This window comes from Salmo trutta, chromosome 13 (genome assembly GCF_901001165.1).
Source record: "Salmo trutta chromosome 13, fSalTru1.1, whole genome shotgun sequence".
Taxonomy (NCBI): Eukaryota; Metazoa; Chordata; class Actinopteri; order Salmoniformes; family Salmonidae; genus Salmo; species Salmo trutta.
In genome coordinates this window covers 21,799,527-21,818,157 of record NC_042969.1, presented here as the reverse complement: position 1 = coordinate 21,818,157, position 18,631 = coordinate 21,799,527, and the positions used below count along the sequence as shown (strand labels likewise).

General features: G+C 44.2%; 1 protein-coding gene across 1 annotated transcript in view; it reads right to left on the bottom strand.

Moving 5' to 3' along the window:
- LOC115205030 (slit homolog 3 (Drosophila)) overlaps window positions 1-18,631 on the bottom strand; it is a 374,555-nt gene that overhangs the window by 343,898 nt on the left and 12,026 nt on the right. The window contains exons 3-5 of the mRNA XM_029770590.1: window positions 14,011-14,082; window positions 9,899-9,970; window positions 5,943-6,014 (exon numbers count right to left, since the gene is read on the bottom strand). Of these exons, the coding sequence (XP_029626450.1) occupies window positions 5,943-6,014; window positions 9,899-9,970; window positions 14,011-14,082 (216 nt within the window). The remainder of the gene's footprint in view (window positions 1-5,942; window positions 6,015-9,898; window positions 9,971-14,010; window positions 14,083-18,631) is intronic.

Below are 18,631 nucleotides of genomic sequence, written 5' to 3'. Positions count from 1 at the left end.
ACAGGGAGGCGGACCAGGCGTGAGAAGCCAAATGTCGGTAAGTTATTTGATTCTCGCAAATATGAAGTGCCGTGAATACCAAACTAACCGGAGCTGGAGCCGGAGTGATGGGAAAACACGGAGTGATGTAAAAAACGGAGTGATGGGAAAACACGGAGTGATGTAAAAAACGGAGTGATGGGAAAACACGGAGTGATGGGAAAAACTGAGTGATGGGAAAACACGGAGTGATGGGAAAAACTGAGTGATGGGAAAACTGAGTGATGGGAAAATTGAGTGATTGGAAAACACGGAGTGATGTAAAAAACGGAGTGATGGGAAAACACGGAGTGATGGGAAAAACTGAGTGATGGGAAAACTGAGTGATGGGAAAACTGAGTGATGGGAAAACTGAGTGATGGGAAAACTGAGTGATGGGAAAACTGAGTGATTGGAAAACACGGAGTGATGTAAAAAACGGAGTGATGGGAAAACACGGAGTGATGGGAAAAACTGAGTGATGGGAAAACTGAGTGATGGGAAAATTGAGTGATGGGAAAACTGAGTGATGGGAAAACTGAGTGATGGGAAGCACGGAGTGATGGGAAAACACGGAGTGATGGGAAAAAATGAGTGATGGGAAAACACAGAGTGATGGGAAAACACAGAGTGATGGGAAAACACAGAGTGATGGGAAAAACTGAGTAATGGGAAAAACTGAGTGATGGGAAAAACTGAGTGATGGGAAAAACTGAGTGATGGGAAGCACGGAGTGATGGGAAAACTGAGTGATGGGAAAACTGAGTGATGGGAAAAACTGAGTGATGGGAAAACACGGAGTGATGGGAAAACACGGAGTGATGGGAAAAACTGAGTGATGGAAAAAACAGGGAGTGATGGGAAAAACTGAGTGATGGGAAACCATGGAGTGATGGGTAAAACTGAGTGATGGGAAAACACAGAGTGATGGGAAAACACGGAGTGATGGGAAAAACTGAGTGATGGGAAAAACTGAGTGATGGGAAAAACTGAGTGATGGGTAAAACTGAGTGATGGGTAAAACTGAGTGATGGGAAAACACAGAGTGATGGGAAAACACGGAGTGATGGGTAAAACTGAGTGATGGGAAAACACGGAGTGATGGGAAAAACTGAGTGATGGGAAAACACAGAGTGATGGGAAAACCTGAGTAATGGGAAAACACGGAGTGATGGGAAAAACTGAGTGATGGGAAAAACTGAGTGATGGGAAAAACTGAGTGATGGGAAAACACGGAGTGATGGGAAGCACGGAGTGATGGGAAAACACGGAGTGATGGGAAAAAATGAGTGATGGGAAAACACAGAGTGATGGGAAAACACAGAGTGATGGGAAAACACAGAGTGATGGGAAAAACTGAGTAATGGGAAAAACTGAGTGATGGGAAAACACGGAGTGATGGGAAAACACGGAGTGATGGGAAAAACTGAGTGATGGGAAGCACGGAGTGATGGGAAAACTGAGTGATGGGAAAACTGAGTGATGGGAAAAACTGAGTGATGGGAAAACACGGAGTGATGGGAAAACACGGAGTGATGGGAAAAACTGAGTGATGGAAAAAACAGGGAGTGATGGGAAAAACTGAGTGATGGGAAACCATGGAGTGATGGGTAAAACTGAGTGATGGGAAAACACAGAGTGATGGGAAAACACGGAGTGATGGGAAAAACTGAGTGATGGGAAAAACTGAGTGATGGGAAAAACTGAGTGATGGGTAAAACTGAGTGATGGGTAAAACTGAGTGATGGGAAAACACAGAGTGATGGGAAAACACGGAGTGATGGGAAAACACAGAGTGATGGGAAAACCTGAGTAATGGGAAAACACGGAGTGATGGGAAAAACTGAGTGATGGGAAAAACTGAGTGATGGGAAAAACTGAGTGATGGGAAAAACTGAGTGATGGGAAAAACTGAGTGATGGGAAAACACGGAGTGATGGAAAAAACTGAGTGATGGGAAACCATGGAGTGATGGGAAAACACGGAACGATTCCTGACACAAAAAACTACTTTGGGCAGATGATAGTGGTGTTTGGGAGGGGGTGGGGGTGTAGCTGGCCGTTCCCAGCCTCTAGCATCAGATTACTGAGTATTGAAACTTACAATACCACCACCACACTACACTACTGGCTGTAGTATTCAGACCAGCTAACTGCTCTCTACATTACCACACTACGCTACTGGCCGTAGTATTCAGACCAGCTAACTGCTCTCTACATTACCACACTACGCTACTGGCCGTAGTATTCAGACCAGCTAACTGCTCTCTACATTACCACACTACGCTACTGGCCGTAGTATTCAGACCAGCTAACTGCTCTCTACATTACCACACTACGCTACTGGCCGTAGCATTCAGACCAGCTAACTGCTCTCTACATTACCACACTACGCTACTGGCCGTAGTATTCAGACCAGCTAACTGCTCTCTACATTACCACACTACGCTACTGGCCGTAGCATTCAGACCAGCTAACTGCTCTCTACATTACCACACTACGCTACTGGCCGTAGTATTCAGACCAGCTAACTGCTCTCTACATTACCACACTACGCTACTGGCCGTAGTATTCAGACCAGCTAACTGCTCTCTACATTACCACACTACGCTACTGGCCGTAGTATTCAGACCAGCTAACTGCTCTCTACATTACCACACTACGCTACTGGCCGTAGCATTCAGACCAGCTAACTGCTCTCTACATTACCACACTACGCTACTGGCCGTAGTATTCAGACCAGCTAACTGCTCTCTACATTACCACACTACGCTACTGGCCGTAGCATTCAGACCAGCTAACTGCTCTCTACATTACCACACTACGCTACTGGCCGTAGCATTCAGACCAGCTAACTGCTCTCTACATTAGCACACTACGCTACTGGCCGTAGCATTCAGACCAGCTAACTGCTCTCTACATTACCACACTACGCTACTGGCCGTAGTATTCAGACCAGCTAACTGCTCTCTACATTACCACACTGCGCTACTGGCCGTAGCAGTCAGACCAGCTAACTGCTCTCTACATTACCACACTACGCTACTGGCCGTAGCATTCAGACCAGCTAACTGCTCTCTACATTACCACACTACGCTACTGGCCGTAGTATTCAGACCAACTAACTGCTCTCTACATTACCACACTACGCTACTGGCCGTAGTATTCAGACCAACTAACTGCTCTCTACATTACCACACTACGCTACTGGCCGTAGCATTCAGACCAGCTAACTGCTCTCTACATTACCACACTACGCTACTGGCCGTAGTATTCAGACCAACTAACTGCTCTCTACATTACCACACTACACTACTGGCCGTAGCATTCAGACCAACTAACTGCTCTCTACATTACCACACTACACTACTGGCCGTAGCATTCAGGCCAGCTAACTGCTCTCTACTCAGAAACGGATAATTGGTCACCAAGATTAAAGACCGGACTCTCAATTGACCAGAGAGGGGAGTACAGGGGGAGACAACATCGTGCATACCCCCCCCCCCCCACCCCCCACCCATACGCACCAATCACATGCAACCTGAGCAGGGTATAATGGCAGGGGGTGGTTGAGTCCCATGGGTATCGCTGACTGAAATATCCTGCATTCAAACGCTACAGTGTGGCCCAGCACCGCGCAGCGACCGGCCAGGAGGAAGTGGAGTTAATATGGGGGGCCCACTCCCAGTCATCATTAATAAATAGGAGCAGGCATCTTCATGGCATCCCTCTAATTCTTAATTTGCTTTCCATTAGCCATCAGGATGAAGAGTGGCTGTCAGTGAAGAGGAGGAGGAGGAGGATAGAGATACGATGCAGAGAGAGAGCGAGAGAGAAAGAGAGAAAGAAAAAGAAAGAGAGAGAAAGAAAGAAAGAATGAAAGAAAGAGAGCGAGCGAGCGAGAGAGAGAAAGACCACAGCTTCCACAGACAGACAGTGCTCTGCAGAGAGGAGCTGCAGTCTCAGCCCTGTAACTTTAACCGCATTCCTTCCAGGCAGAGCGGACCTGCACAGCGCTGACCACCAACGCCCCAGCCAGCAGCCCAGTGGCTTCATCACCCATGATGGTCTGTTCCGCCACCACTATCTCTCAACTCATCTATTATGCATGTGTTTGCATGATGGCACATTGACATCAGAGTCCACCGGACTGACAGGACATACCATCTTTCTTTTCTCTTCACTTCCACTCCCCTGTCCGCCTGTCTTAACTCCTTCTTCTCCAGCTAAGTTAATGAACGCAGCCGTTACCTTAATCTGAACCGACCCAAAGCAGCTAAATGTTTCTGGAAATGCTGGTCAGCGCGAAGGGAGAGGGGCGAGGGCCGGACTCACATCGAATAACCCTGTCGGAATGTGATGAGCTGAGTATGCTTTCTACAGCTGCCGGGTCTGGCCGGTCCGAGCAGGGTTTTTTATACGAGGGTTAGGGGTTAGGCAATTCATATCACACTAACATCACAGAGAATAAACCAGTATGACAGGGAGAGGTTATGAACCCGCTCGTAAACCAGATTAGGGGAGCCTTCATTACAGACTAGTTTAGACAGCAAAACGTCACCGGATAAAAACCTCAAAAGAACTTTGGGGGAAAACTTCAGATTTTCTGATGGTAAAAAGATAAGAACAGAGAGATTTACAGTATTTGCTTTGGACTTTGTCCATTCTTTCCACTCCATAGAAACTGTCTGGGATTGTAAAGAATGACTTATAAACGTCACAAATTAATTGCCAGTTATGCTTTTAAGGTGGAGCAGCATAGGGAGGAGAGGAAATTAAACTGTAATTCTCAACAAGTGTTTCTTAGACAGCATTGATAGCCCAGAGGAGAAATACAATCTGCTGATAATTAGCCGCAGTTGATGTAAAGAGAGTCTAATTTATTTAAACAGAGCCATGACTGCTGTCGTGAAATACGGATCAAACCATCACAACAAAATGAAGCCGCAGAGGGAGAGCAAAGAGATCATGAATTCATATCTGGAGTAATCTCCAAAACAATAAAGGGAACAAGTACATTTCAAAAGGGATTCGGTTGTTATGTGGCACTTCAAATCTCTTTTTGCATAATGGAAACATTTCGCAGAGAACAAAACAACCCACTAAACCTGAGTTAATAGAGAAGTTTAAACCCCAACGCTGCTCCTCAGTTAATAGAGAAGTGTAAACCCCAACACTGTCCTGAGTTAATAGAGGAGTTTAAACCCCACTAAACCTGAGTTAATAGAGAAGTTTAAACCCCAACACTGCTCCTCAGTTAATAGAGAAGTTTAAACCCCAACACTGTCCTCAGTTAATAGAGAAGTTTAAACCCCAATGCTGCTCCATATTTCTTCACATGTTCAGAGAGCCCCAGAGTAAACTCTAGTAAAGTTCAGGGCCGGTCGGTCTTTTCCACCCTGGGCCAACCTGTTTCACCCAGGGCCAACCTGTTTCACTCAGGGCCATCCTGTTTCACCCAGGGCAAACCTGTTTCACCCAGGGTCAACCTGAGCGAGAGTGTTTCTCAGAGGACTAGCTCTAGTATTCTGACAGCAAGGCTAACGGCTGCGGTGTCACCTGGCCACACATTCAAAGGACTCTGTGAAATGAATATTCAGGAATTAAAATTCTGCAATGTCCCCCTCCGGTCCAAGGAAAACATTCCCCTAGCACGCCTTCACCTCATGGGTAGGAGTACAGAGCGAGGCTGTGTCACCTTATGTCTTACAACTACAACCCAAATAAAAGCCCAATATCCGGGGGGGTTGAAGAATAATAACACAGTGACCGCGTACCTCATCTCCTCTTTCAAATGTATGGGAAGCTTAATATTTGAGCAGCAAACCCCCTTCCAGGACAATGATTGAAATTTAAACAGTGGGGAAATTGACTGTGAAGTTTTCCAGCGATTGGACATCAAAGAAAAGTAGCGTTATGACTTACAGACGGCCCAGCTTGGGGGTGGACTGGAACAGCAGCTCTGGGAGAACCTGCAGCTTGTTCCGGTTCAGACGCCTGTATGGGAGAGAGAGAGAGAGAGAGAGAGAGACAGAGAGAGAGAGAGAGAGAGAGAGACAGAGAGAGAGAGAGAGAGAGAGAGAGAGAGTGAAAGAGAGAGAGAGAGAGTGAAAGAGAGAGAAAGAGAGAGAGCAAGAGAACGGTGAGAACATCAGTGTGGTCAAAACAACCGCTGTTTGATGAGGCACTCTATGTCAAATGAATAGAGTTTGGTCTGTGTTTGTGTGTAGTGTAATGAGAGAGACACAGAGAGACAGACATAATGGACATTTGAGGGCTGAAACAGAAACAGAGCAACATCAAGCACCACTGGGAACAGAGATTGATGAGAAGGCAGGAGAAAACGTAACACCCAGACGCTCAAATCAATCACTCAGATTAGAACCTCTGAAGTGGGCTAACCCTGGTCGCGGTACAGGAAGACATCCTCTGGGGGTCAAGAGTTCACAGTTGGGCTAAGGCTTATGGGAAAGCGGGTGATGTCCTATGAAGATGGGCATAAGAAGTTACCAAGCTCTGAAGGTATCTGAAGTCTTTAAAGGACATTATCACTGCGAGGAGGCTCCACAGGCTAACATGGGGGGGTTGGGAGAATAGATTTTATCATGGCACCAAAGCCTTTCTCTGAGACGGGAGGGCACAAGGGGTCACAGGGCAGAGCTGAGGTATGTGGAGGAGGACTCAGAATGTCATATAACACGCCCTCAGAGCCGGATCACACTCCCTCTGTCTCCCTCTGTTCTGTTCTCATCCATCCCTGGCCTACACCACCGCATGAAGAGAGAGAGACTCGAGACTAACCTAATACCGAGCCAGCTAGCATATCAAACTTCCATGCTGTTACGCCACAAATCACAATAGCTCAAAGCTAAGGCCTCCACCTCTGATGTGACCTCAATGAGAAACACAGCATTAGAGAGCAGATCAACTGTCACCTACGTTGTCTAGCTTGGAATCTCCAATAAAACTGAAGTACCACTTAACAGTTGGGACTTATCTAATCAAAGTAAATCAGATCTGTTTTGCTACATGCTGTACTGACTGATTCTTCAGTTGAACTCCCTCACCTCTTACTGCCAGACATTTCCCCCAGAGAGATGACATGACTGGGGACAGATGTTCTCATGGCCCTGTCTATGATCTCTGTCAGTGTGTCATCCCTGTCATGTTACACCACACTACTAACCATAAACCTGGCTGGCAAGCCTGGCATGGATGGGTTTGGTTCTCTTACCAGTTTGTGGACTCGCCAACTACTTCCTGACCAGAAGAAACACAGTGACACAGATGAGGTAAGTAAACCAAGTGTCTAGTTTCACGTCAGTGTGTTGACATTCACAATCAGTGATGGTTCACCTTTGTCAAGGAGCAGGTGACTTTAATGTCAATGTAAACGTGATCATCCTTACATAAATAGGGCTTTTTTGAGTGCTTCCAAGTGCACATATATGACTAATTTTAGGAAGCGAGGCATATGTCGCACATCTCTACTTCACAGGAGAGGCATTAGAATATATATATTTTTTTCTGTTTTTTCTTTCTTTTTTGGCAGAAATGCCTTCTGGAACATGTGAACTTTCATGTACTTTAATAGCAATATTGTATTCCATCCGTAAATATGAATACAATTGTTCAATTACAAGCCTAGTTGGTTTAGCCACGGAAAAAGTTTAGAACCTTCCCACTAGCTATGATTGGCTGAGAAAATGGATGGGCTGGACATGCCGGGAAATGAGTTTGCATGCTTCTGTCTATAACGTGAACTGCTCAGTATGTGTTTATTGTCCTTTCCACCAAACCGTTTTTGTTTGGCAACTTTTCTCAACAACATTGATGCCCTAAATTTAGCAGCCGCTATCGACAGATCAGTTGAAAAAAGTGATGGGCTACTTTCTGCACACGCCACGGTCACTGTGAACCGGAGTGGCTTGACACAACGCTGGCCAAACAAGATGTTGCTACAAACAAAACAGAGTGAAATGCTTCCAGTCTGTCGTGAAGCGTTCATACGTGTATTTGGGTAATAGTCTAGCTACATTTTCAGATATTATAGTTTGCCAGAAAGTCATTTTCATTGCAAGTTAAGTGTAGTGTTAGCTAGCTAGTGAACGTTACTGTAGCTTGCTGGCTCGCTAGCTAACGTTACGTGTATGATCTGTGTAGTAATATTATTCGAATCAGAAATAAATTTGCATTGCTAGTTATAGCCTAATGTTAGCTAGCTAACATTGAACCTAGTTGGTTAGCTCTTTAGCTACCTGCAGATTCATCAAATCAAATCAAATTGTCTTTGTCACATATACATGTTTAGCAGATGTTATTGCGGGTGAAGCGAAATGCTTGTGTTTCTAGCTCCAACAGTGCAGTAATATCTAACAATTCACAACTATACACAGAATACACACAACCTAAAAGTAAAATATATAAATATATATAAATATTAGGATGAGCAATGTCGGAGAGGCATAGACTAAAATACAGTAAAATAGAATACAGTATATACATATGAGATGAGTAAAGCAAAAATATGCAAACATTATTAAAGTGACTGGTGTTCCATTATTAAAGTGGCCAGTGATTTGAAGTGTAAGTATATGGGGCAGTAGCCTCTAAGGTGCTGGGTTATGTAACCGGGTGGAAGCCGTCTAGTGATACTACAGCTACGACAATGTTTGTATTGGTATTAGTATGAGTTGAGATTATGCCGGTTCATTGTTTAGCTAGCTAGCTACATGTCTAAACAAAAGATTCCACTTCGCCAGATGATTACATGACCCATCAAGTTAGCCAGGTGTGTCTAAGGGTGATTACTGCCATCTATTGTATTTCATGAACATGTGTAGATGTCTAGACAATAGTGAGCCATCCACTTATCTAGATGTGGCTGGGTGGGGGTTTTATAATTTCTTTCACATGACCCATAAATTTAGACAAGTGTGTCATGTAATCGTCATAAAATATAATTTATAAATATTAGATCTTGACACTTTCAGTTTTTGATATTGCTACTATGCAAGTAACCATTTCACTGTAGCGTTTACACCTTCTTCATCCTGTCATGTGACAAATAAACATAGAATTTAATAGATATAGTGTGTATTTACCAGAGACGGCAATGTGAAGAACAACATGACCTGCACCGAAGTCACAATAGGATATAGGTCAAGGACTAGATAAGGTGTATTTTTACATGGAGTTTTTCCTTATTGTAGGCTCCTACTTTTAACACTTTTAGTCTTGAAATCTTTAGTTGTTTACTAAACTACTTACTCTGTTTAGCACATGGCCTCACATGTGAATCCTTAAAGAGATGGGTGGGGCTAAGGTTAAGAGGGTGTGAACGATGCTGAATGGGTGTAGAAGAGCTCTCCTTATAGGTTCCACAACATTCAAGGGACATTTTCTTAAAGGTGGGGTTACAAGTTCATCAACTTTCAAAGCAGAATAACTTTCCATTGTTTCTCAACTGCAGTGTATGATATACCATTTTGTAGCTCTGAGTCTACTTTTATCCAATGTATATAACACAATTTAAAATTTTGCTACATAAGACCGAATCAAGGTGGTTGGTCACATATTGTAAATGTTAATGAAAACAAAAATGTTATTTTTGGTCTTCATTTAAACTTAAGTTAGGGTTAGGCATTAGAGTTAGTAGTGTGGTTAGGGTTAAGGTTTTAAAATCTGATTTTATGACTTTGTGGAACAAGAAACATGATGAAAATGCACGCGCATACGCACACACACACACACACACACACACACACACACACACAAACAAATACCCAAACACAAACAGTGAGGGGTGAAAAGTGTCACGAGCGTGACAGTCTACTGCAGTGACTGCTGGGTAGGGAGGTAGGTCAGCTAGGGATACTTACAGTCTCTCCAGCTGTTTGAGGTCCTGGAACGCCCCCCTCTCGATCACGGTGATCTGGTTGTCCTCTAGGTGCCTGAAGGAAAAGAGAGAGACAACATAATCAATAAATACAATTACATCAGTATATAAAGGCCATGCTCTCACACAATGGGTTCAAGGCAACATGGGGTAAAGGCCAAGCTCTCACAACATGGGCTGAAGGCCATACTCTCACAACATGGGCTGAAGGCCATACTCTCACAACATGGGCTGAAGGCCATACTCTCACAACATGGGCTGAAGGCCATACTCTCACAACATGGGCTGAAGGCCATACTCTCACAACATGGGGTAAAGGCCAAGCTCTCACAACATGGGCTGAAGGCCATACTCTCACAACATGGGGTAAAGGCCATACTCTCACAACATGGGGTAAAGGCCATGCTCTCACAACATGTGGTAAAGACAACATGGGGTGAAGGCCATGCTCTCCCAACATGTGGTAAAGACAACATGGGGTAAAGGCCAAGCTCTCACAACATGGGCTGAAGGCCAAGCTCTCCCAACATGTGGTAAAGACAACATGGGGTAAAGGCCATGCTCTCACAACATGTGGTAAAGACAACATGGGGTGAAGGCCATGCTCTCCCAACATGTGGTAAAGACAACATGGGGTAAAGGCCATGCTCTCACAACATGGGCTGAAGGCCATACTCTCCCAACATGTGGTAAAGACAACATGGGGTAAAGGCCAAGCTCTCACAACATGGGCTGAAGGCCAAGCTCTCCCAACATGTGGTAAAGACAACATGGGGTAAAGGCCAAGCTCTCACAACATGGGCTGAAGGCCATACTCTCACAACATGGGGTAAAGGCCATGCTCTCCCAACATGTGGTAAAGACAACATGGGGTAAAGGCCAAGCTCTCACAACATGGGCTGAAGGCCAAGCTCTCACAACATGGGCTGAAGGCCAAGCTCTCACAACATGGGGTAAAGGCCAAGCTCTCACAACATTGGGTAAAGGACATGCTCTCACAACATGGGGTGAAGGCCATGCTCTTACAACATGGGGTGAAGGCAACATGGGATAAAGGCAACATGGGGTAAAGGCTACATGGGGTAAAGGCTACATGGGGTAAAGGCTACATGGGGTAAAGGCTACATGGGGTAAAGGCTACATGGGGTAAAGGCAACATGGGGTAAAGGCAACATGGGGTAAAGGCTACATGGGGTAAAGGCTACATGGGGTAAAGGCTACATGGGGTAAAGGCTACATGGGGTAAAGGCAACATGGGATAAAGGCTACATGGGGTAAAGGCAACATGGGGTAAAGGCTACATGGGGTAAAGGCTACATGGGGTAAAGGCTACATGGGGTAAAGGCAATATGGGATAAAGGCTACATGGGGTAAAGGCTACATGGGGTAAAGGCTACATGGAGTAAAGGCTACATGGGGTAAAGGCTACATGGGGTAAAGGCTACATGGGGTAAAGGCTACATGGGGTAAAGGCTACATGGGGTAAAGGCAACATGGGATAAAGGCTACATGGGGTAAAGGCTACATTGGGTAAAGGCTACATGGGGTAAAGGCAACATGGGGTAAAGGCTACATGGGGTAAAGGCTACATGGGGTAAAGGCAACATGGGGTAAAGGCAACATGGGGTAAAGGCTACATGGGGTAAAGGCTACATGGGGTAAAGGCAACATGGGGTAAAGGCTACATGGGGTAAAGGCAACATGGGGTAAAGGCTACATGGGGTAAAGGCTACATGGGGTAAAGGCTACATGGGGTAAAGGCAACATGGGATAAAGGCTACATGGGGTAAAGGCTACATGGAGTAAAGGCTACATGGGGTAAAGGCTACATGGGGTAAAGGCTACATGGGGTAAAGGCTACATGGGGTAAAGGCAACATGGGGTAAAGGCTACATGGGGTAAAGGCAACATGGGGTAAAGGCAACATGGGGTAAAGGCTACATGGGGTAAAGGCAACATGGGGTAAAGGCAACATGGGGTAAAGGCTACATGGAGTAAAGGCTACATGGGGTAAAGGCTACATGGGGTAAAGGCAACATGGGGTAAAGGCTACATGGGGTAAAGGCTACATGGGGTAAAGGCAACATGGGGTAAAGGCAACATGGGGTAAAGGCAACATGGGGTAAAGGCTACATGGGGTAAAGGCAACATGGGGTAAAGGCTACATGGGGTAAAGGCTACATGGGGTAAAGGCTACATGGGGTAAAGGCTACATGGGGTAAAGGCTACATGGGGTAAAGGCAACATGGGGTAAAGGCTACATGGGGTAAAGGCTACATGGGGTAAAGGCTACATGGGGTAAAGGCTACATGGGGTAAAGGCAAAATGGGGTAACGGCTACATGGGGTAAAGGCTACATTACTCTAGTCAGTCTACCCTCTGCTCCGGGAACATCTTGTCATGGATCCCTAAGGTTTTCCAGATGCATTATAAGGCAGAATATCTCCAACTCCATGGATATGCTGTGTTTATATATGTGTCTGTGGATATTAAGACCAATTTAGAGTGACATATTTGAGAAGCATATGAATCCCAGAGTGACTAATACTCAGGGTGACTCGATACAGCCAAGGTCAAATGTAGAACGTGGAAACACGAGACAGAAAACATACGCTTCTCATGTAGAATTCCGATCTTTTGGCAGGAGGCTATCAGTTATAAATGGTATTTTAAGCAAATGTTTATATGTGGCTGTTTTAGGACCATTCATTTATGTTTTTGTCATTTCAGTTTGTCAGCAGAGATGACACAGTTCGCCTCATCATAGGGAACTGTTTAGACTTACACCACAGGTTTCCAGACCTAGCCATCGGCGTAGCCAAAAGCCAACCGCTCAAATACCAGTGGATTGGCCTCAGATGGAGCTAGCAAAGCAAAGTCCAACATGTTCAGCCCAGAATGAATTACCTTATTTGGCCTGTACCTTGGATCCTGATCTGATGTATTATAAATCTGATTCCCACAACCCGGGGGATCAGACTCACGCTGATTGATTTACTGATATTTAAGTAAGCATTCTCCGAACCCACCAGTTGGTTCTGATGGATTCATGTCTATTGTGTAGTATAATAGTATTGTTTTCTGGAAATAATGTATTTTCCATTAGCAATTCCCTATCATTAACGGGGTTTCAGAGAGATAACAGCCCAAAATTACAGGACCACGGAATCCAAGGGTAAAACCCTTCAGTGTGTGTGTGTGTGTGTGTGTGTGTGTGTGTGTGTGTGTGTGTGTGTGTGTGTGTGTGTGTGTGCGTGATTACCGTGTGTGTGTATGTGTGCACATGTACTCAAATGAAGTAGATCACAGACGTAATCACCCCTCACATGCTACTCTCTCTCCCTCCTAGAGGGAGGCTCTCTTACTCTGAGCTTCCCAAGGCCCTTTACATCCACATGGTTTGGAATAGCCATGAACCACATAAAACAGGCAATGGACCCGGCTGACAGTACTGCAGGACCTACACTGCTTATTACCACTCCTTGGGCGCTTTCGTTTGCCGTTTATTTTTATCTCCACCCCATCCTTTTACAGGCTCATACTCAGGAGGTAAACAGCACCGAGATGTCCTTAGATTACAGTCATTAGTTCAGCACAGTCACACACGCTCTCTATTCAGCAGAGAGGGGAGGAAAGAGGAAGCCCATCGAGTCCATCAGGACAGCTCCAAACAGATGAGTGTCAAATACTTTCCTTTGAAAATCATCAGAGTGATGGTGGTGAGAGAAGTTGGAGTATTTTACTGCATGTCATTACCAGGTAAAAGGTCCGAATACTATGCTTTTTAACCAAGTCTAAATTGTGTAATTATGCTTGATTATTTCAAATGGCTATAAAGACTATTCCCCCTATAGTCACCATCAGTTAAACATAAACATATTACATTCCAAATGACCTACTTAATCACTATAAACTGTTTCTTTAAATGTTTTACTAATGACACTACTGAATACAATGAAGACGCATGACTGAGTCCATACTTAGTGGTACCACATCTATTACTGAGCTACATGTTCATTGACAGAAAATATCTATGTTATTGTGTCTTATTGACATTATCATGCATATTATTTGTGAAGGGCAGAGAGTGCTTACAGAACTCGCAGGTTCTTGATGCCAGAGAAGTCCACTTTAGAGATCCTGGTGATGTTGTTCCTGTCCAAATCCCTGAGAGAAGGAGAGAGAGAGAGAGAGAGAGAGTGAGGTAGAGAGAGAAAGAGAGAAAGAAAGAGAGAGAGGGAGAGAGAGAGAGAGAAAGAGAAAGAGAGAGAAAGTGAGAGAGAGGAGAGAGAGAGAGAAGGAGAGAGAAAGAGAAAGAGAGAGAGGGAGAGAGAAAGAGAAAGAAAGAGAGAGAGGGAGAGAGAGAGAGAGAAAGAGAAAGAGAGAGAAAGTGAGAGAGAGGGAAAGAGAGAGAGAGGGATAGAGAAAGAAAGAGAGGGAGAAAGAGAGAGAGAGGAGAGAGAGAAGGAGAGAGAGAGAGAGAGAGGGAGAGAGAAAGAGAGAACGAGAGAGAGAGGGAAAGAGAGAGAGAGAGAGAGAGGGATAGAGAAAGAAAGAGAGGGAGAAAGAGAGAGGAGAGAGAAAGAGAAAGAGAGGGAGAGAGAAAGAGAGAGAGAGAGGGAGAGGGAGAGAGAAAGAGAGAGAGAGAGAGAGAGAGGGAGAGAGAAAGAGAGAGAGAGGTTAGAAGGATAATCACACATCATCATAATCCTGTTCAGTCTATCAGTTCTCTCTCCAGTTCTCTCTCCATAGAGCAGGGCTGGGTAATTCCAGTCATTGAGGGCCTGATTGGTGTCACAGTTTTGCCCCAGCCCCAGCTAACACACCTGACTCCAATAATCACCAAATCATGATCTTCAGTTCAGAGTGCAATTTAATTAATCAGCTGTGTTTGCTAGGGATGGAGAAACAGTGTGACACTAATCAGGCCCTCAAGGACTGGAGTTGCCCACCCCTGCCATAGAGAATGGTATTGCTGAGGTTCCCTGTGGAGGATTGCCCTGGAGATGTGGAGCAGAGCAGAGCAGGTCCCCACCCTCTCTCCAGTCTCTCTCTGCCCTGTGCCCTCTACCTAAGATGCTGGGGGACAAATCCTTTAATCTCAGACACTCCTTACCTGACTGGGCAAAGAGGGCCCCTCCAGGAGTCTGTGCTCAAACCTCAAACACACCAGGGCCTGCAGGTAAGATGCTAGGGCACTCATCTCTCTCTCTCTCTGTGTGTGTGTGTGTGTGTGTGTATGTTTGCATAAGCCTGCCCTAACTATGTCTGTGTATTGTATACGGTCCATACTGACGATGTGTACGTAGGACAAGGCTGGAGCATGAGAAAGAGCTATAACAAATAGACGTTTCTGTTTGAGAGAGCTAGCTCCTTCAAGTTACTTCTGATGGGTCTTTCTGAAATTGGGGTTGTTTTTCTCTTCGGAGCCAAAAGCTTATCTTGTTTCCAGACTGTTGCTCTGTTTTAATTATTTCTCAGAATGTATATATCTGTTTTAACTACGTCTCAGAATGTATATATCTGTTTTAACTACTTCTCAGAATGTATATATCTGTTTTAACTACTTCTCAGAATGTATATATCTGTTTTAACTACTTTTCAGAATGTTAATGTGCATACAATATGGATTCTGACTTATTTCCTCTATGTTTATTGGTATATTTCCACAGAGAGAGAGAGAGACCGGCTAGCCCAGCGTCGCCCGGGTTTGGCTGGGGTAGGCCGTCATTGTAAATAAGAATTTGTTCTTAACTAACTTGCCTAGTTAAATAAAATAAAAAATAATCATAATTTTAAAACACACACACACAGAGCCTGGTCTCCTGACGTGGGGTTTAGTGTGTTTCTCATAATATACGTAAACATTTATAAATCTGATTTAAAGGCATATTGGATTTCAAAAGGCTTCCCCAGCTCTGCACATAAAGAGCTCTAATGGGAACCATACTATGTCTTTAGAGAGGACAGGGACCTGACAGACTACTGCCTCTACTTCACACTCCTTGTTCCTCTCTCTCACCCTCTCTGTGTTCTCTCTCGCGCTGATATTTCTCTCTCTCTCTCACACCCTCTTTCTTTCACCCTCTCTTTCTCTCTCACCCTCCCTCTTTCTCTCTCACCCTTTATGCTCATTCTATTACCCTCTCACCTTCTCTCTCTCTCTTACTCACCCTCTCTCTCTCCCTCCCTCTCTCTCTCCCAATCTCTCTCTCACTCCCACACAACACTATCTCGCTCTTATTCTCTCTCCCCTCCGATAACCCAGCTTTCATTCTCCCTCGCTCTCCAATCTCTCCTCTCTTATATCCATCCTTCACTGTTCCCAGTAACTGTCACAGTGTGGAAAATATGGGATTATAATCAGGAATCGCAACACAACGAACTCAATTAAACCAGCTTCTATCAGGCTCCTTAAAGTGCTAATGTGTGGGTCACAAATCTACAAGCCTGCTGGTAATTGTTTGTTTTTATTTGTGTGAGGGATAAGGTGGCAATCCAAACAACAGGTGTTCAGGGCCTCACAATGCCCCTGCTCCCCCACGCAGACCAACCCACCCAATAAAGGACTTTAAACCACTGAACCAACTAGTCTTGGCCCGAAGCTGACAGACACGTTTTACTTTACCTCGGGCTAAATCACTTAGAGGAGCACTTTATTGGTACACACCGACCAACTGGACAGCAAAACACAGTTCTTATGGCCCAGGAACATTATGTTGCACAAACGACATATCGGGTGACACGTACCAAAAAGGCCCCCAAAGCCCATTCAAATCCATGCAAGAAAAAAAAGTGTATATATACACAAACAGTCTCTCTCTCTTTTTCCATCTAACGCTTCGCTTCACAATGCGTTTCCTGCTGTAACCTCGTGTTATTTTCCTCAAAGCCACAGTCGTCTGGTCTTCTACAGCAGATAGGCATGCTCCATTTCCTTCTCAAGTCTCTGAACCATGGTTGGAATCTTAATTGAGTTCCTCCTCTGGCGCTTGGGACTATTTGACAAAGATTTTCGTCAGTGGAAAATTCAGACCTTCGCCGAGTATAATCTTCCACACAACACTTCAACATAGTCATTCAGCGCACCGGCTCCTGAGATAAAGCAGAGCAGTAGGTAGGAATGTATGTGCACGGCCATTGAATGTGATTGAACATTATAATGTCTTTCATTTCCATTGTTTAAGGATGAACGTGGACAGAACTGATTGAGCACACTCTTCCTAATGTCCTTACATGACCATATTACAGTACACACTTGATACGTCGTTGTTCAGTTAACATGGCAAACATTGTAGAGTTATCATGTTCATATTGGAATGGCCATTTAGAATTATTTATTTTCCTGTACAAATCTGCACATGCCATGGAATGATGGCAATCATCAAACGTATTTCCAAAGTACAAGACATGTGAGAATTTTTGCAGCTGATGCAATGTTTTTCTAAGGCTCTTATCGGGATATTGGTGGTTTCCAGGGTGGAACTTCGCCCATTGCTCTCTCCTTCCCTCCCTAACACAGTCCTCCCTTCTTTTCCAGAACATAACAGTGTGCTTTCCTGTTTGAACACTGTTTCATTGTTATCTGTATTGTCTACTTGTTGAATGTTTGTGAAGTCTTGATTGAGGTTGTTTGTAATGTCTTGTTAATTTGTGTTGGACCCCAGGAAGATTATGGCATTAGCTAATGGGGATTCTAATAAACATTACAAAAATTGTAACAGATCAAATAGGGAGGTTAGTATGGCTAGTATGGTTAGTATGGCTAGTATGGTTAGTATGGCTAGTATGGTTAGTATGGTTAGTATGGTTAGTATGGCTAGTATGGTTAGTATGGCTAGTATGGTTAGTATGGCTAGTATGTTTAGTATGGCTAGTATGGTTAGTATGGTTATTATGGCTAGTATGGCTAGTATGGTTAGTATGGTTAGTATAGTTAGTATGTTAGTATGGTTAGTATAGTTAGTATGGTTAGTATAGTTAGTATAGTTAGTATTGCTAGTATGGTTAGTATGTCTAGTATGGCTAGTATGGTTAGTATGGTTAGTATAATTAGTATGGTTAGTATAGTTAGTATGGCTAGTATGGTTTGTAACCCAATCACAAGTCTGAGGAATCAAATATTCCGTCTGCCTTTCATCTCCTCCGCAAGGGAGTTGATGCAACACACACACACACACAGGTGCACACACACATAGACACAAACAACTGGACACCAATGTCACTGGACAAAGATATCACTGGACATCAATATCACTGAATTCTTAAGGTGACAAATCATCCCTAACAGCTATGTGAACAGTGCCACTTCGAACCCAATACCATAAACACCTACACAACATAGGCAGAGTCAATAGATCACTTTAGCTTGGCAAACATCTTTAAACTAGAGGTAGTTAATGGTAATAATTGCAAGGCAGCCACCATGACTGCAAATAAACAAGACTTGAGCAACACTTTAAATACATTAAGTGAGGACTCGCACACCAACAGACAGGAAAATATATATAACCAAGCAGCCAAAACCCAGTGGGCAAAAACTGATTGAATCAACATTGTTTCAACGTAATTTGTCAACGTATTGTGACGTGCAATCTATGTGGAAAATACATTGGATTTTAAAAAGGTCATCACCTCTTGTTTTGAGAGTGTCAACCACAGGGTCATGTCATCATCGTAACCAATTTTCAACACAGACAAACCTGAAGTTGAATTT